Here is a 19,803-nt window from a genome sequence, read left to right as displayed (position 1 = left end):
GCCATCCTGAGATGTCCTCTGCCCCACTGTTCACTTTTACCTCACCATCACAGAGCCATCAACTTCCTAGGTATGCTAAGGTTTGCCTGTCCTAAATAATTTCATGACCCATTTCTTTCCTGAAATAATCATCCTACCCCACTGTTTAACTCAACCCACAGTGAGACAGCCCATGCCTGAACCAGATGTCCCCTGTGGCAAATTCAGGCCTTTTTTCCTTTCTTCCTGACCATAACAGCCACAAGGACTAGATTAGCTCTGTCCACCCTGGAACAATCCTTAATGTCTCTGATGTCTTCCTTCCTCATCTTTCCTTTCCTTACCCTAAGCAGACATTATTGCTGAGGAGATGGACACTGGTCAGCATGTCCTCTATATTGCTGGGCAGCAAGTGCAGCCTACAGCATCTCCTGGTGCATTCCTCTAGATGGCCTGGTGACACATCCTGCTAGGCACATCCAATCCAAATGAGCTTTAGTCTACCCCTCCACTGTCTTTTTTACCTGGAAGAAGGCCAGACTTCACAGCAGCTGACATTAAGAAGCAGTAACATTGAGTAACACTGGCAGCCATGTGGACACCCTCCAGTTTCACCTACTGAGAATGCTCATTGGAGCTCTGACAATGGACATCAGCTGAAACAAAGTATTGTACAACCAGATAGACAAAGCTGTAGGTTTTCATGTGACTGTAGCATGCTCCTTGGGTCCATTTGGCTTCAAAAACACAACCCAGGACCTGCCATGCCAGGATATCACCAGCCACTGGATCCTGTGATGAGCACCAGCATCTTTTCACAATGCTCTGACAACACCATAAAAAATGTTTTTAAAAAGCACAGATAAAGAAATAAAAATATGCATAACTATTTACACTAAAATTAAATCAGGATAGTTCTCTTCACTGCCAAATTGATTTGTCAATTTCTAGCAAAGCCACATCCCAAACCCCTCTCAGCCACTACCCTCTCTTGATGACCATAACAGCTTTAACAGCTGCTCTCCCTTCTAAAATTCTCTCTGGGTCAAACCAGTAGAGATCTGCTTGAAGCCCATCCTGTTCCATCTTTACCCAGGAGCTAGGGAAACCCTTCCCCCTAACAGAAACTGGCATCGCTTCACTTGCTGAAGACCCTAACATCTCTGTCATTTGCATTCAGGAGACAGTATCAGTTCTAAAAGAAAAAATTAACGACTATCCTTCTTCATACCTTCACTTGCAATAATGCATCTAACATTACAGTTGAAGAAGTTATCTTCAACTCAAAGAGCAGGGATTGAAGCAACCCCCTCCCCACCCCTCTCAAAAAAGTGAAATAGTGCCCTCCATCTGCACCAGTGTTTAACTAGCCAGAAGCATTTGGTACAGGAAGGGTCATGAACAGTTTACCACTTCTGATGATTTTATTGGTCACAGGCAATGTTACAAAGCAGTTACACTGAATAATGCTGTCACAGTCATATAATGTGAGGTTGCTACAACACATTTAAATTTCACACAGTGAAACTACTTTAAGAAAAAAAAATCATGCTTGTAACAGGAAACAGAGAAAATATATTTGGTTAAAAGAAAAAAATGGTCCCAGTATTTCAGCCTGCTCAAATTGAAGATAATGGAAACCCTTCCACTGACTTCAGCAGGCTTTGAATCCAGCCTCCAGCATCCTCTGACCAAGCTGTAAGGGAAAATGCCTCTCTGCTCAGTCACAGGCTGTTCATTTTTCTAACAAACTTGTGCGTGACGTATTTTCTTCTTTTTAAATGAGAAGAACATAAATGTGTAATTGACTATGCCAAACTTTATTCACAACAGAGCCAGTTTTGACTCATCAGCTTTAGAGAGAGTGGGAGCATTACTAAGGTGATAGCATGTCTACTGGAAAAGGAGGGAGATTCTATACTCCTGAGTGCCTATAGCAGCTGTTTGTGTAGCCTGAAAGCTTCCAAGAAATCTCATTACATGCCTCTTCAGAACCTGCAGCTGGTAGTGTCTGCATTCAAGATGGGTAACTCATGTGAGCTGGAATTTGGATGATGTAGGACTAAGAACAGCTACAAATACAGCCAGGACCTGGTCATGTGTCGTCAACAGACAACTGAATGGCCTGTGGGCATTTACTGTAGTGATGAGATCTGCCATTGGAGAAGATCATCTTGCAAGTCTAACTAAGGCAATGGTCTTGCAAAATTACCTTTTCCTGGCAAAAATGGCATTTTGAAACAACAGCTGACAAATCACACACCAAATTGAGAAAGACCTCTTTGCTTCAAGAAAGCAAAAAATCTTTTAATCAAACCTAAGTTCAATTTGAAGCAAGATAATTATTTCTGGGAGCTCAGCGATCTTCCCGAATTTATTTCTTCTGATTTGCAGGTGAGTTGATGCATCCCGTTCCTGCTTTCGGAGGATACATATACAACGTGCAAATTGTGCATCAAATTATCCTTCAGTGCTGGAGACACCAGAGGGCAGCAACATATCAAGGCTTCCCGGCCAACCAGCACTTCAGCCAGGCATCTTTTCCATCTTGGGGAAGTTACCTCAGTATAGCTCCTTGCACCATAACGCTGCATTATTTTATGATGCCCAAAGCTCACAATATATTTCCTGCTTCAAGAAAAACTGGGATGACAGGTGCTGTTGTTTATATTTCAATGGTCAAAACCAAGTCTAGCTATTTCCAATAACTTGATTTGGTAATCATCCATATTTTTAAAGTAGAATATTGATTATATCCATGGTTTATAAACCTCTCCCTCTCCAGAGCACATAAAGGTAACATTTTTGTTCGTGTCTCAGATGGGTGATGGTCAAATGCTGTTAGCATTTAGTGATGGACAGGGTTCTACCACGTTCAAGTGGGAATGACAGGAGCTGCCATCCTGTGTTACATCCACCAGGAGTCCCTGAGATACAAATATGGCACCCACTCTTCTCCCTACTGGCATTTTGGTCATCAGTTCTCAATAAATGTTCCAGCTTATTTTAAAAAATGTTTCATTAATTAAAAACAGTCTATTTACAAATTAGTTTTGAAATGGACAACAACAATCCACAGAAAAAAAATAAATCAGACCATTTCAAAGGTTGGTAAATATGTCTTTAACTGTAGAATCTCAGATACTGGCTGTTTTCTGTCTTGATAGAAGCTGAGACCAGTAAGTAATTCTACATCTCTGATCCGAGCTGAATGAAACTTGAGTCTTTCTTCCACCCAGAGGGATTCAGACTTTCCATCCTATTGGGCCAGAGGAGGAAAACAGTGTTTGTGAAACTGTTTTTTCTGACACCCTTCAACCAATTGGCAAAAGACATTTTTATATTTTATAAAAATAAGAAAAAAGTAACTGTTGGCAAACATCTAACAAAAAAGCAGAGATTATAGTTATGAGCTTGCCTGAACTGAGTACTTGTTACTTCCTCAAGTATATAGAAGTTGTAGCTGCACAAGTAGAAGTTGGTGATAATGGGAAATTGTAGGCAAGGTCCAGCATCTATCCTCCATCTTGATGATAAAACTATTTCTGATAGCCCTGCCTGACTTGGGCAGTGACTTGTGTAATTCTTTGCTGTAGGACAGGTCTACACACTTTCCAGGCTTTATTTGGGTTTGTATATAGTGCAGCTATGTGCATTCCCATCACAATGCCAAGGTACCTGAACTAGAAGCAACCAATGCTCTTCAGGAACATCTGTGTCTTCTCCTTTTGGGTGTGCATTTGGCCCAGCCTTCATCTTCCCTTAAGGATTAATCATCTTCTCCTAGAAGCTCTACATCTTTCTCAGCCCTTGACTGGATATTTGTGCTACTGAAGCCATCTGTGTATCATATTGATAGCCTCAACATACTCTACCCTGTTGGCTATAAGTTCTGCTCTTTGAACAGGGAACATCTATTTTCACATTTGGGCATATATACAGACTTTATAATTAATTCCATTTACAAAAATAATGTCTTCTCTCTCAAGATGATCATGATAGACTGCACTGTTTTCACAGTCTTTAGCTAGTTACTCACTGATAGCCAAGTAAAGCAAGCTCAAGCCTGACTCTAAAAGCTTATAGGGATTGAACAGACTACTTACTGCACAGCTTTCACTGTTGTCTTCTCTGTGAGGTACAATGAAAGACAAGGCATCTAGAGATCCTTCACACTCCAGAGGAGTTGCAGAACTATTTTTACAACTAGTCAGCACAATAAAGAAGTGAGTTGGAACTGGAACTTCTGAATTACCAGGGTGTCTGAAACATAAAAGATCTTTCTGTAAATCCACCAAATCATACTGGCACAAAGAACAAATAAGAGCCATCTGCTATATTCTGATATATCTATTTTAGTATTCCACCTATTTGGCCCAAAGAAAGCTTAGGCCTGGAAGGAAAATTCCAGAGTACTATTTTGCAAATCAAGTTTGGCTTGCAGGCTGATCTAAGTAACAAGTTTGATGAGGAGTAACAACAAACTGAATTATAAAAAAAATGTGTAAGAACCCAGAGTAGATGGAGAGTCCAGCCCAAATATTAGAATGTGAAAGGTTCCCACCTTTTCACCTTTTCTGGGGTATCATAGAGCCCATCAGAGTCATAATCAAACACGGGACCGCTGACTACATTGACACCACTCCTGGCTCCAGCATATTTGGGTAGTAGGTATTGATGGAAGTAGTTCCATAACACTGAAACAACACAGTAATGGAAGTGGGAAACAATCTCCAAGGTGGAAGCTGTTAATACAATTCTGCAGAATTTTCAGTGGAGTATAAACAGACATGATAAGCTAAGAAAATAGAAAAATTATGCAGATGTTTACAGGTTTTAAAGGTCACACCTAACTGAGCAGCAACACTACTGCATTGTGGTTTCCCAGTCACCCCAACCACAAACATGACAGAAGCAAAGGGAGGCTTCTCCCTTGTGGCCTTGGGCTTCTTTCCTTGGAAATCTAATCACGAAGAGGCTGAAGGAGGGAAGGTGAGAGGAGACCATGCTTGCCTGTGTCTTGCCCCCTATCATGTTGGCCTGGCTAGCTTGTATACCCACACTTAAGAGCTTGGAAGTATCCCATTGATATATTTTTAGTTCAGTTAAGAGTTTATCACTATTCCATCAAAAAAACAGGACATCTGTTTTGTCTGGAAGAGGTGCCATAGTTACCCTTTTTCATCAGGGATACACTTAATCTCCCTCAGTGAATCATTTCATGTTCCCCCTCACCCAGGAAAGCCCAGGTCTTCATATTTTTTCTACTAGAGACATTAGTATTTACCTGTTTCCTTAGTGACTAAGACTAGATTCCTGCCTGAAAACTCATCTCAATTTGGAAGACATTCTTAAACTGGAAATGAATTTAACTCACATAATTATATATGATAACTGGGTTCTCCAGAAGATACTCAGTATAAAAACCTGCTTCGGTAGGTCAGAAAATGCAAACAAATTAGTCAAATATTAAATAGAGACACTTAGACTATGCTCCCATATAATGAGCCAACTGATTAGGAATCAAACTGACAACAGTGGATCATTTTCACAAGACTGATAATCCTATTTCAAGTAACTTTCCATTGAGGTAAGAAGCCCACAGTCAGGCATGGTCTTATTTTAGAGGCAGCCAAACAAGGGATGATTTGCATGATTTAGAAGCAAGGAAAAAAAACAGGAGTCTCTTATGTTCAACTGTGCACACAAAATATGCATACAAATAAAATACCTTTAAATGCAGGATACATTGGCACAATGTTGCTGGTAAGCAAGGCATCATAGTGAGGTTTCTTTACATCTGTCAAAAAATCTAAAACAAAAAGGCAACTCATTACTGAGATTTGTTACTTTAAACTTATATTTTCATTCTTTTAAAGATTGGTGTAATACTGTTAAGGTGGAGCTGACCTAAACTTCACTTTCCAAAGCTGATCTGGGTCTAAATGCTAAATTTCAGTACATGCAGAGTCCCATCCAAAATAAACAATCTTAGAAGCAGCAGCAGCAATTGCACTTGTCAGACACACAGTGGTGAAATTTTCATGAATTTTATAAATATCAGAACAGACTTTTGAATTCTGGGAAAGGGAAAGAAATTCATGTCACAAATGCCAGACCAACTTGTTCTGACTGAAGAATCTAGGCATCAAAATAAGAGCTCTATTGCAACTTTGCAAATTATACTAGATGTGGACATTTAAGCAATCTTCTACTTGGTACTTTATGCTATAAAATCAATGTCAAATGCTTCCAAATAAGTTCAGCAACAGTTCACAAACAATTTAACCACTTGGCAATGGCTAAGTATCTTGAGAATAAGAGCTACATTCCTCAGACCAGTGCTGATTTTTCTTTAGTAAAGACCACATATGGAGAAAACAAACTTACCAAGGCAGATTTTTTGACTTAGTGAATTATCTCTCAATTTTACTTTGGATAGTTCCAACAAATACTTGTCATACAAAGTGAATTTGCAATTCACTGGCTTGCCAGACTTGACTCCAGGTTTACAGATTCCTCCCAGGTTATTCTCTAAGAAGCCACTTTAGAAAGCTAACAAGTTCCAGATTTTTTGGGAAGTACTAAATGACTTTGGACAACCCACCAACTGCTGAAGTGCCTAAAATGCTTGTCTTTCTCATATGCTGAAGTGAACTGCAACACTTCAGCAACTCTGATCAGTTATCAGAAACATCTGTAAAAAACTACATCAACTACACTACAAGTTCTGTAAACCAGATAAGCTGTACAATGAAGACAATGTACTTACTTGGAGGAGAAAGGAATCCGTAAGTTAGGTGAGGATGACTGTTGTAAAACAAACATGTCTGGTTATGATTAACAGAAATACGAACATCCTTGTGTAAACAGCTGGAGAGATCTTCTGTAGCAGAAATCCATTTATCCTGTGCAACAAGAAGAAAGTATGACTGGTAAAGCAGAGAGCTGGCTTAAGAACAACTCTCATGCTGTGAGGGACTATATATTTAGCTGCAACTGCCTCTAATGGTGTGAAGGGACTTAATATACAAAAACTGTTTCTCTTTTGTCAGTGAAAACAAGCCCTTCTGCCCATTTCATCTATTCTGGAAATAAAGAGAAGAGAACTGCAGGATTTTACTTGAGTTTAAAACAGTCTTCCAAAAGGGAATCCAAAGACTTTATAGGAGCCTTCCAGTACTTGAAGGCCTACATGAAAGCTAGAAAGGGACTTTTTACAAGGCTATGTAGTGATAGGAAAAGGGGAAATGGTTTTAAGATGAGAGGGGGTAGATTTAGATTAGCTATTAGGAAGAAATCTTCTACTGGGAGGGTGATGAGACACTGAAACAGGTTGCCCAGGGAAGCTGTGGATGCTGCATCCCTGGAAGTGTCAAGGCCAGGTTGGATGGGGCTCTGAGCAACCTGACCTAGTGGGAAGTGTCCCTGCCTATGACAGGGGAATCTGAATTAGATGATCCTTAAGGTCCCTTCCAACCCAAACCATTCTGTGATTCCATGACAAAAGATAATCTGATCTACTGTAAATGTACTTGTTTATTCAGGCTAGGAATTGGATGCAGTCAGATGTGTTGCTGGCCATCTCTTCCCACTGGGCCACTTGTTATAGTAACTGTTTGCTTTGTGTCACTAACCTCAAAATATTTAGGGTCAAGTCAACTTTGTCAGAGTTCAGTTGAATTTAATTATAACAGTCATTATTTAAAACCTATGATTCCCAGATACTCATATCCAAAAATCATCCTCTTATATCCTAATTCCTTTTAGGCATGATGTGGCTTCTAAATTTTCTTTGAATGGCAAAAGCCAACATGAAAAAACTTTAATGCACAAGATCACTGTTCTGCATGAACATGTGCATCTTAGCATAGGGTTCAGGACAGCAGAGACCAGACTCCACCAACCTCTTTTTCCCTCAGTCATGATGATCTTCTGAAAGAAGAATCAGATCAGGGCATGAACTGCTCAAGACAGTCAAGAGATTGTTTTTTTCAAAAGGATCCTGCCACATTACAAAAACTGCTTTAAAACCATGAATCATACAACAGTTTGAATTGGAAGGGACCTTAAATATCATCTAGATACAACCCCCTGCATTGGCAGGGACACCTCCCACTAGATCAGGTTGCTCAGAGCCCTCTATGCTGAGACCAGAATTTCAGGACAGCACTGGCAGGCTGTATTAGACCTCCACTGCCAAGCAGTAAGTCAGTGCAGACTCACAGGGCTTCTATATCAATGGCAATGTCCTACTCACTTCCTGGTGGTTCTGCTTGCTCTGGAGGCAAAACTGCAGCTCACCGTGTGAAACAGGAAGGAGTCCAAGCTAATCCTTATTAATATAGAAAAGTGAAGAAAAGCATATACAAAATTCCTCCCATTTATCTCATATGGTTCTAGATAGTTGCCTGGGAGATAATATCACGAGCAGGTGTAAGTAGCATTCATGCTTTTTACCTTTCAAGACTGCTTCTAACCTTTCTTCGTATACTTACATCTTTGCTAACAGTGTATGCACTCCAGAGAGGCATCTTGTAGTCCTTGCTGTATCCACTCACATAGTGGTCATGGTAAAGGAGGCAGTAATTCTGTCTCTTCTGCAGAACCCTGGGCCGTCCATAGGGCAAAGTCAGCTTCTCTATCTTCTTAACTGCAGCAGAAATAGTGACTGTTACATTTGAATCCATACTGTTGTAAAGCATCTTCCTCTTCTACACACCTAAGGTTGCCTCAACTTTCAATTGCCAAGCAGAAGTCACAGAAAAAAAAAATAATCATTCTTACATCAAAGGTATAGTTTCTATGCTAAGGCAATAAAAACAAGTGACAAAGCCAGTACAAAACAATAATTTAAACTTATACTGTATAAATTAAGTTTATATGTAAAACAAAACATTTTGCAATTTAAAACAGGAGATGAGTCTAAGTTGCAAAGCTAAAAGCCTTTGTTGACTTTGTGTTTCATTTTAAATATGTGGGACCTGCTTCTACATAACGTTTAGATGGGACAGTGACCAATTGTGGTGATTCAAAATCTGCTGAGGGGACTATTTTAGGAGAAACCACAAAGTCATACATAAAAGTGACAATTAAAGGACTAAGAAATATAGAGATGTAAATAAATGCTACAGCAAAATACTAGTTGGATTTTCAGATGTGCAAGGATTTGCTCTATAATGAGTGCATAGTCACAAAACCTTCCTTCACCCTTTCTCTCACAGACCACATCTCTTTAGAAAGTTTGTGTACACAGAAAGACATCTCCAACTGTTTTTTGTAAATTACTGCACAAGGTTTTTGGCAGACCCTTGTCTAAGGCACTGCCTATTTTACCAGCCAACTACTGTATATGATGGAAAAGTGAAGACTTTCCTTTAAAACTGTACCAGAAAGAAGCTATGTGGGATCAGCAGACACTAAGTCATTAGACAGAAGCTGAAGCATAATTTTGTTGCTAACTCTGCTTTACTTTGGAGTCAATGCCATTTATCTTAAAGGAAAAAAAAGGCAAGAAAACAGAGTGGTACGAAACACATGCACTTGTAATCATCTGCTGCAGTCAAATGTTTCAGTTTTTAGCCCCTAAGGTAGACTACAGCTTCATCAAGACATTGAATATTTAATTTTTTACACACTGGAAACAAACAAAAATAAGTTTAAAGTTCTCTGATGCAAAACAAAAACTGAGGAACATTAGCACATCATGGAAATAATATTTCAAAATAACAAAAATACTACTCTGCTGTTGAAAATGCAATTAATTTCAATCACTATGTGACTGGAACTAGAAAGAAAGCATTAAAGAGAGGTCCCTTCCAACCCCTACCATCCTGTGATTCTGTGACAGTATATTCTCATAAAACAGGTCACTACCATCCACAAATTATGCAGAACTACAACTTCAACTGTTTTAAATGGAGAAAGAAACTGAGCAATGAATGCTGCAGGTTTTTTCCACAGTAATTCCACAACAGAAAAAAGGTCAAGATTATGACATTTATTTCTCTACCTATGACTCAGAAGTCAATTAATATTTTTTCATAAAACTAAAAATACAGTTAATATTTTGTTGTTCTTACAGGCTATCAAGTTATGGCAACTAATGAGAGAATATGCAAACAACTAATAAATTCTAAATAGTCTTAAGGAGCATTCAGGCTGGGAACTAGAATTCTTTAATCAGTGATAATCCTTTGAATATCTAATTAGTAATACTTAATTCATATAATTTATAAGAAAATTGCTATATTAAGACCAGTGCTTAGTAGAGGCCCCACTGATAATCCAAGCAAAAATGCAGCTGTTTAAAAAATGGCAGTTGGGAGCCTTAGGTTCCTATTTCTACAAAACAGAAGTGAAATAAGTTATGTGCCCAGCCTTGCCATATTCCTTCAAAACCAGATTCAGCCAGGCACTCAGGTGTCCACCCACACGTCAGCAGTCTGTTTCAGTGAAACCACTTGCAGGCTTAGGGGAAAGCACTCTGTATCATACTAACTGGATTTCATTTCATGTTCTCGCAAGTGTTGCAGTACCAAAAGAGTTATTTTTAAAGGGTTCGAGGACACATTTTAAAAAGAAACCCTGCTGTTAGTGGAAAAGATTCAAGAAAACTCTATCCACTCTTCATGCCAGGACAAATGACACAAACCAGCAGAAGCCTTATATCAGCCCTGACTGAGCAGCAAGTACTGGATCCTGCCTGTAACTGGCATTTAAGTCCAATTTTTAATAGTGAGCTACAGTACAGTGTTGCCAAAGAGTTTATTTGCACAAGAAACAAGGTTTCATGAACACACAAGGCAATGTCTCTACCAGCCTGTTTCTCTTCCTGATAGCCTAATCAACTTGACTTAATCTTTTAAGGTATTAGCACCAAGAGCTACATTCTATTTTGACACACAGTTTCCGTTATTTACTTATTGTCTTACCTGCTTCATGCTTAAAATAGTTTATTTTGTTTTACGAGTCATGAGCATGTTTACAGCCTTACAAACTGCAGCTCAAACATGGCATGCACTTGTCCAAAGAGTTAAAATAAAGCCTAAGTAAAACATGCAACAGCTTGAGACCATGCAATGACTTTACCATGAAAAATACCCCTTTCTGCTTCCTTAAAAGCATGTTGCCATCATCATGTTGGTATTTGCGGGGACGCACCACCAGATTCTACCCCAGACACTGCCTTTGCTTCCCATTCCTATTCATGCTCACTACTTCAGCGCTAGAGAATTCAAATACATCAGATAATACACATGCCATAAAGACATAGGCACAAGGATATACATTTGTTTGAGAACAAATTGTTCAGTAGGACTGTATTTGAAAACCTCAGAACTACAGTTTCAGCAAGTATTTAAAAGAATGTTTATCTCATTTACCTGAGAGTTGCTCAGGAGTTGAAACATTTTATATTTTTTAATGATTCTTAATTTTTTGTCATAAATTTATATTACTATCTAAAGTTCTTACCTTCTGTTTCAGTGAAAGTTAAACGCTGATGAAAATCCTTTATTGGCAAGCCCTAGAATTACAAAGCAAAACCAGTCAGATACTACTAAATTTTCAACAAAACATATAATGAGTCACTGCTACACTTAAGAGTACCTAATGTAACATCTGCCTTTTATCTCTACACAGATTTCACGGGCATCTACGGGAGAGGGGTTAAGGAAACTGTGCAGAAAAAAACCTGGTTTTGCCACAAGCAAATCTACAGCATTGAAAACCACAGCCTAAGCACACAACATTCACATAATGGAAATTTCAACATAAGCAAGTGAAGCAATCAAGAACTGAATGCTTTCCCCATCAAAGTTTCCTTCTGTGGTGTCTTCCAGGCTCTTCAGAGCTGAATTACTTTACATAAGCAAACCTCAAAAATTAATATATAAATAAAGCCTAATACCCACTAAACCCAGGCAAGATTTGATTTTGAAATCTCCCTTAGTAGGAGATTGCAAAAACTAGGGGTAAAGATAAACACTGGAGAATCCAGAGTTTCACTCTGAATACAACACAGATGACCACCTCCACTCCCTCAACCATTTCTGTACTTACCCCTGTCCTGCAGGAGCAGCCAGGGCTCACTGAAAAGGCTCTTTGTCCCACCATCGAGCATTCAGAAGGATGGCTTGTTTCTTTGGGATGATGGGGAGTGTAAACAGGGTTCCTTAAAAGATGGTTTAGGCGCCCATGAGTTCCATTGTTTGGCGCTGGTTTCAAATCAAGCAAATCTAGGAAAGAATTCAAGTATTAACAAGAGGAGCAAGACCTTAATACACTGCTGCTTGTATTGTGATTACAAGTACACTTGAGTCAATTAAGCTGCACTGCTTGCTGCTCATAACACCCAAAAGGGAAAGCAATGTAACCCCTTTAAAAGGAAGCACACATGCTCTTAGCTAGGGCTCAGGATTATGTTAGTCTGATTGCAGAGACAGAACAAGCACAAAAAATGACAGAGCCTTACATCTGAGGGGAAGTGAACTTGCAGCATCCAAACTTGCATCAAGGGTCAGAATGGGAATCTCAAACACATGACTAGGAGCTTCTTGGGGGCTTTTTGATTTTCTTTTTTTTTTATCTCTAAGTTAAATACATAAGTATATAAGCTTTAGTTAAGGACTGAAGGCTTTAAAGGCTAAAGCCATAAAAGAACTTAGAACATCAGTTTCTACTTGTCCCTTAGGTATAAAAGGTTAAGCTTCAAAATTCTAACCAAAGTAGTCTAACCACAACAATACCTCTACCCCAGAAACACCCAGAGTCTCTGCCATTAAAGTAACTCAAATAACTAAAAGCTGCCTACCACCAATGCTCAGAGACATTTCAGACACCTTCCAAACACTGAATAGATCAAGCCCTATTTCATGCTTAATCCTCACTAGCATTCATACTGAATCTATGAAATACGATGTTTTCAAAACATAGCAGGTGATGAGACACACTTGTGTCCAAAAGCTTGGTATCTAGCTCACCCATTTAGAGCACAAGAGTTAGAGCTGAACTTGCTTTCTTATATGGGGAACTGAACACATTTCTCCCTACACTATGCACTCAGGTAAGTTAATGTCATTCTTTCCAGAGGAAGCTGTTCTGCTGTCAAATTAGAACCAGTCTCAGAACTCCGGTTCCCACTTCACCAGCTAAATTACATTGTTATGTTCCCATTATTTTAAGTGGAGTATCCAGGAATTTACAAGGTCCCAGAAATCCCCAAGTCCAGCAATTTGAAAGCCTTGGAAAACATGAACTGAAATTCCCAGTTCAGACAAGACAGTTGTACACATCTGGTGCTCACACTTTAAATGCTGAAAAGTTGGACAAATGGGACAGTATCTCTTCTACAGCTGCACTTTTCAAGAATATGCAGTCAGGCACCTCCAAAATAAACACTGGAGCTCAAACCAGGCAAAAGAAGACGCCTCTGCAATCCAGGAGGCACCTAAGCCCTAGGCAAGAAAAAGGTTGAGTAAGTCGCCTTGCTTCATTTTCTCTCCAAAAGTTAATGTGCTGGCTTTCGCATATCCTATTCTTCCAATTCTTTCTACACAGGATGGAGAAAATCTAGACCTCTGTGACTACACTTAAAACATCTGACCTGTCACTGAACTTGCTTCGCTGATTAAGGACTCTAGCCCTCCCATGCAGCATACACAGACATCAGGGTCGGGGGAAGGAAGGTGGTTCAAGAAGGCTGTGAGAAGACAGGAAAGCACACAAGGCTGTGAGACACTTCCTGAAAATGGCCTGTCTCTTATTCCAGCAAAGAATTTAAACACATGGTTTAAATGTGGTATACCTGAATATTGCCACTGATCTCATGCATGTTCAGTGCTCCTGTTAAGCATTTGCTGGATGAAACTCTTTGGCAATACTTTGTCTCTCACAGATGCAGATGTTAGAGCAAGTATAGGTCCTGGTAAGAGAGAGAAGATGGAAGGAAATAATGGAAAACAGGTGAAGACCTCAAATAGAAGAACAAAGTGGCAGACCTAGTGGGAGACTTTTCCAGAAACTATGAAATACAGAGTAAAGAAGGGACAAAGGAACAAGGAGCTACAGTTAATTTACAGGCTAAGAGAGTTGGGATTGTTCAGCCAGGGAAAAAGAAGGCTCCAGGGAGGCCTCATAGCAGCCTTCCAGTACCTGAAGGGGGCTTACAGGCAATGTGGGAAGGGACTCTTTACAAGGGCTTGTAAGTGAGAGGACAAGGGGTAATAGATTAAAACTGGAAGAGGGGAGATTTAGGTTAGACATTAGGAAGAAATTCTTTACTATGAGTGTGGTGAGACACTGAAACAGACTGTCCAGGAAAGTTGTGGATGTCCCCTCCCTGGAAGAGTTCAAGGACAGGTTGGATGGGACCTTGAGCAATCTGGTCTAGTGGAAGATGTCCCTCTCCATGCAGGGGCATTGGAATTAGAGGATCTTTAGGGTCCCATCCAACACAAACCATTCTATTATTCTCATTTTCAGAAAGAAACACCACTTCTCCAGTGCAGTGTACTGTACAGTAGCAGTAAATAGTGAAAAAAAATCTGTATGTGGTGTGGGCTGTGATCCTCAGATAGAGAAGCAGAGCACATGGAACAGAAATCAATAATTAATTTTAGAGTGACACCATAGAGAGACAAGAAGCAGGAAACCTGATTATTGCACAACTACCTCTAGATCGAGACTCCCAACACAATGGGACTACAGACTAACCACACTTGCCCCCATCAAAAAACCAAAAAAGTATATTTGAAACACCTATTGTATTGAACAATGAGTATGGACAGAGAAACATCCAAACCTAGTATTAAAAGTTACAACATATAAATTGAAGAAGTGATACCTACAGTGATCAATCTGGCAGCTCATTTATTATATGAATCAAGAAAATAAAAATTTAAAACAATCTCAACTTTGTGTGAATTAAAAACCTACTTATATCAAGTAACTAGAATTTAAAAGATTATAAAGAAAAACAACAAATCAGAAAACACATGAAAAAACACAAATAAATGTTCAAGTGTATAAAAAGCAGACGAGGTCACAGACTTAGGTTTTCTGGAAATGAGCTGTCTGGCAGCTGCACCTATACCCATTAATATGCTTGTTATTTGCTGTTCTGCCTGAATAAGGTCCCTTGAGTAACCTGATTAATCTGATAAAGCCTCTAGCTACATATGAGGGAGAAATATCCCTGATTGTAGAGAGATAATAATTGTAGAAAGAAGTAGTTAGTTTTAGTACTGGTGAGTCAAAGGATCTGCACTAGAGCAGCCGGAGGAACACAGAGTGACCAGCGAAAAGGAGAAACACAAGTGGCCTGACCAGCAGATGCTAAATGCCTGTTAGTTATTTAGAAGCTGGACCTTCCTCAGCAAAAACAAGCAGCTTTTTATTTGTGAAAATCAGCAGCAAATCTCAAGGACAAATTTCTAAAAACACTTAGAAATCTGTTATAAGTACATTAACAATGCTCAAGAGATATTTTATTTTACTGAATAAAGATGACCCCCATCAAGTGTACTTACCACACATTAAATTATACACTTCAATGTTTTCAAATGGATCAACTTGAGTACGAAACTTGAATCCTGGTCCAAAACCGATAAAGATAGCCTAGGATTTATAAAGAAAAGTCAAGTGGAACTCTGTTCAAGACAAGCTGAAATGGAAAACACCTTCAGACTTGGGGCATTTTCTTCCAAGAACTTGGCCTTTACTTTACCAACATAGTACAGATCAAGTCAAAAGCATGTATGCTTTTTTAAAAAAAAAAAAAAGTAAATGTATAAGAACAATTTTTTAAAATAGTAAAAGAGTATTAGAAAACCTGATTCTGTCTTATTGTTGCCTCTAAAATATTGCCTTGAGCCATTTATGTCACTTGTCCTTCTCTCCTTTTGAAGAAGTTTAATTCATTTTCTTAAAAGCTTTAAGAGATTTAATGGAAACATTGAGCCAAAGTAACCATTGCACTTCATGCCCTGTAAACAATTAGGAAGTTTTTAACTTAAGGCTATAAAAACATCTGTTGGGAGCAATGCTTTAAATGGTTTAAGCAATGGCAAGATCCTAGGCTTCCATGCCTAGTTTGCAGCTGTTCATTCTTCTTGCACCACTTCCTGAGCTGTACTGGCACAAATTATTGTGTAGCCATGGAGTGAACCTGATCCAGGAACACAGCCAACTCAAAAAATTTCTTTTCCTGCTGGCTCACTTCCTTCTGGTTCAGTTCCCCAACCTACTTAAGGTTGCAGCCACGCAGAGCTGCACAGAGCAGGGCGTTTCGCAGGAATGAGAACAAGGAGGCAAGGGCAGCAAACGCTTAAAATCAACTACTGCCAAAAAGATTGGGTTTAGACTTATCCTGAGATGCTCAGCTTCTTTTTAATGAAGTGAAACAGATTGTACTCCTCTGGGGTATCAAGATACTAAGCAAGTGATGGATGCTTTGCACTCTGTAGCATCTTCCTAGTTGGGATCTCAGAGCTCATTGCAAATAATGCAGTTGTCTGCAATTTCATAGCTATGTGGCAAAAATAGAGGCTAAAAATTCAACTCTTAACTTCTTTCTTTTTTTCTTTTTTTTTTTTTTTTTTTTTTTTTTTTTTTTTTTTTTTTTTTTTTTTTTTTTTTTTTTTTTTTTTTTTTTTTTTTTTTTGAGATTAAAGCTTAATCCAGGCTGACATTCTGCAACTGTTGATACTAAAATCTGTAGGCTAAGGACTTACTCAACAGGCCTAATTTGAACCAGAAGAGGCAGGAACATGCTACCTCCTTTCTATTGAACTAGGAAATTACTGAGCACGAAATTTATGCTGCTATGATGTTGGCCACAAACGGGTAAATCATCTTGTTTAAGACCATGTAGGGATGCTATGAACTGCTAATCCCAAATCTGGCAAAAAGTTGGAATAGAGGCAACCTACTGAAAAAAGTCTACACAGTCAAACTGTAGCAGAAGGAATATACTAAGCTGGTATTTGGCATCATGTGGCCTTGCTGGTTGTAACCCTTTCCTAGGTACTATTCTCAATAGGCTTTTCATTGCCAAATGAAGGAAGAAGAGTAGGCCTGGAAGGGTAAACTGTACAAAATTAACATGGGTTTTAGCTAGCAGTTTTACAAAACAATTTGATGCCAACACTACATAATTCTACATGCCATGAAAGGTAAGGTTTTAAAGAGAAATCTATGCTTTACATGGACTATGTTTGTCTTTTCATAAAACTTGTCTTCAACAATATTTTTTAATACAGGTTCTCCCTTTATAGATGTGTTTACATATATTCACTCCATATATTCATTACATATATTCACATATATTCATATACTGTAATAGTTCCAAGTACCTCAACAACTGTTAGTGGATTTTATCCTGAAAAGCTTTTTTGAAATAAAAAGTATTTCCTTTCATTATATTGATAGCAGAAACTAAAGCAGATGATAGGTTAAGCAACTTCCCTAAATTAGAGGGAGCTTACTAAGGATCTGATTTCATGTTTCCCTACCATCCTCTCCCACTTCTCATTAAAGAGAAGAATTTTGGGGCTCTTCTTATTTTAAAGATGACCAACATGTTCTCTCCTGAACAGACTACCTCAAATCAATGATACACAATCTATCATGACACAGTAGAATTACAGATGTGGGAGGTAATTCAGTCAATTTCTGTAAAAGACAAAAAGCAAGTATGTTATTTCTGAAATATGCTTTTCTGACCAGCTGTTAGGCAACTCCTGTGGTGGAAACTTGACAGACTTTCAGTACTTATTGTACTCATTAATGGATAAAAAGAAGTTTTCTAATAACCAAATCAACTCTTTATTGCAATTTAAGCCTGTTACTTCTGTTCCTAAACAACCCAGAAAACAAATGAGCAAGACTAGCCTTAGAGACCAGGGGAGTGGCTGGCTAGGAAACAACTTTGCTTGCAAGAGCCTGGGTGACATAGTGGTCAGCAAGCCAAATATGAGCCAGCAGCACACCCTGGCAGAACAGACAGCCAACAAAATCCCATGATGAATAAACAAGCTCAGCCAGCAGGTTAAGGGAAGGGATTATTTCTCTCTACTCAGCATTTCTTAAAGCTACATGGGAATACTGCACTTCCAACATAAGAATTACATCAAAAAACAATAATTGCAAATTCAATGGAGGGCCCCAAAGGTGTTTGGGGGATGAAGTTTTTGCCCTGTGAAGAGCAACAGGGCTTGTTCAGCATATAGGAGAGTACTTCAGGTGGACCTAACAGCAATCCCCCTGTACCTACAACGACATCATCAAGGAGACAGAGACATGCTCTTCAGTGCTACACAGCAGGAGGCACAGAGACAACAGGCATAAATTGAAACAAGAAAGGTTCTGGCTGTCTGTCACTAAACACATTTACACCAGGGGGGACAGTCAGGCAGTGGAATGCATTGATTAGGAGTTGTGGAGCCTCTGCCCTTAGCAGTGTTGAAGATATGACTGCATAAATCCTAAGCAAACTGGTCTGGTCTTTCAATTCATTCCATTTTCAGTTGGGGTGGCACTAGAGACCTCCCAAGGTCCCTTCCAGTCTGAATTCTCTTAAGAACTTAAGGATTTGATAAGTTTTCTTTTCTTGCTTTTGATGTTACAACAAAACAACTTGGCACAGCTTTATACTTTCACCAGCACAGGGAAATCTCTGGGGTAAATCCTGTGGGGTTTTTGCCCAACTCTTAACAACAACCCTGTGGGGGTTACCCAGCACATGACAATACCAATCCTACAGATGGTTGACTTCTTTAATTGCAGATGGAATAGTGTCACAGGTCTTAAAAATAAAATTTCAACATCCAGAGAAAGCAGCATTCAGAAACAGAAGGTGTAGAAGAGCTAGCTTAAATTTGAGTCTCACCTGCATGCTAGGGAAGCGATTGTCTGAGCCATGGAATCCACCTGTACAGCCCTTAATCTCAAGTGGTTTCCTATAAAAAAATTCACAGTTTACATAAATCACACTTCAAAAATCATATCAGTATAAAATTCATTCAGTGATGCATCGTTTACTTGTCTATTTAAAGATTCTTAGAGGCATGTCCATAGGGAATAGAAAGTCTTTAAGCTGTGGAAAATAATGCATTTAAAGTCAAAACAATAATTTTGTCTGCAAATGTCATCATCCCTTTGGAATTCTCAAGTGTCTATCAGAGTAATTTAAAGCCAAAAATCAGATGACATATAAACAAAATGTTTCTTCTTAGGATAAGATTTTCACTTCAATGTCATTTGAGTAACAGATCTTTAAAGTACTTTATATAAGTAGATTCTTAAGATTTTGTTGTTTTGTTTGTTTGTTTTTTTTAATAAACACTCTAATGTAATTTAGAGCATTTAGCTGGGCATCTTACAGCCTAACAAATCTCCAGCATATGCCAGGTCTACACATATTATTCAAATGTGTACAATTCTAGTAATGCATTTGCATGCTTGATTTGCACAACTTGCACACATTTACAGAACTGAATATATGGACTGAAAAACTCTTTCATGATGAAAGCCTTGCAGTACCACAGAGGTGCTCAAAATGATATTATTATAGCAGATGCCACTGCTCCAGGAGTTGTAAATCCATTGGTCAGAACACTTAAGGTAATTAACAGCAGTGGCTCAGTAAGGTTAATATCTCCCACTGGACTGCTTAAAAGACTGATTCAACCAAGTAGTTATTTGCATCCTTTTCTTTCATAACTTACTTTGGAAATTCCTAAAGCATGGCAAGATGTGCTCAAGAATCTGACATAGGGGACATTTCTGTCACAAAGCCAGCTACTAACTGCATAGTCAGCAGGA

At 38.8% G+C, this 19,803-nt stretch overlaps 1 protein-coding gene across 1 annotated transcript in view; it reads right to left on the bottom strand.

The window, feature by feature from the left end:
- Positions 1–3,070: 3,070 nt before the first annotated feature.
- The window catches only part of ENPP1 (ectonucleotide pyrophosphatase/phosphodiesterase 1), a 46,426-nt gene continuing 29,693 nt past the window's right edge, over positions 3,071–19,803 (bottom strand). Inside the window, 10 exon segments of the mRNA XM_009999220.1 lie at positions 3,071–3,238; positions 4,086–4,242; positions 4,544–4,676; positions 5,711–5,791; positions 6,752–6,887; positions 8,478–8,632; positions 11,455–11,506; positions 12,043–12,218; positions 15,510–15,597; positions 18,869–18,938. Coding sequence (XP_009997522.1) covers positions 3,071–3,238; positions 4,086–4,242; positions 4,544–4,676; positions 5,711–5,791; positions 6,752–6,887; positions 8,478–8,632; positions 11,455–11,506; positions 12,043–12,218; positions 15,510–15,597; positions 18,869–18,938 — 1,216 coding nt within the window.

The sequence above is a fragment of the Chaetura pelagica genome, unplaced genomic scaffold, assembly GCF_000747805.2.
Source record: "Chaetura pelagica isolate M959 unplaced genomic scaffold, ChaPel_1.0 scaffold90, whole genome shotgun sequence".
Taxonomy (NCBI): Eukaryota; Metazoa; Chordata; class Aves; order Apodiformes; family Apodidae; genus Chaetura; species Chaetura pelagica.
Note: the sequence above shows the minus strand (reverse complement) of the source record. Positions and strands in the feature narration are given on the sequence as shown.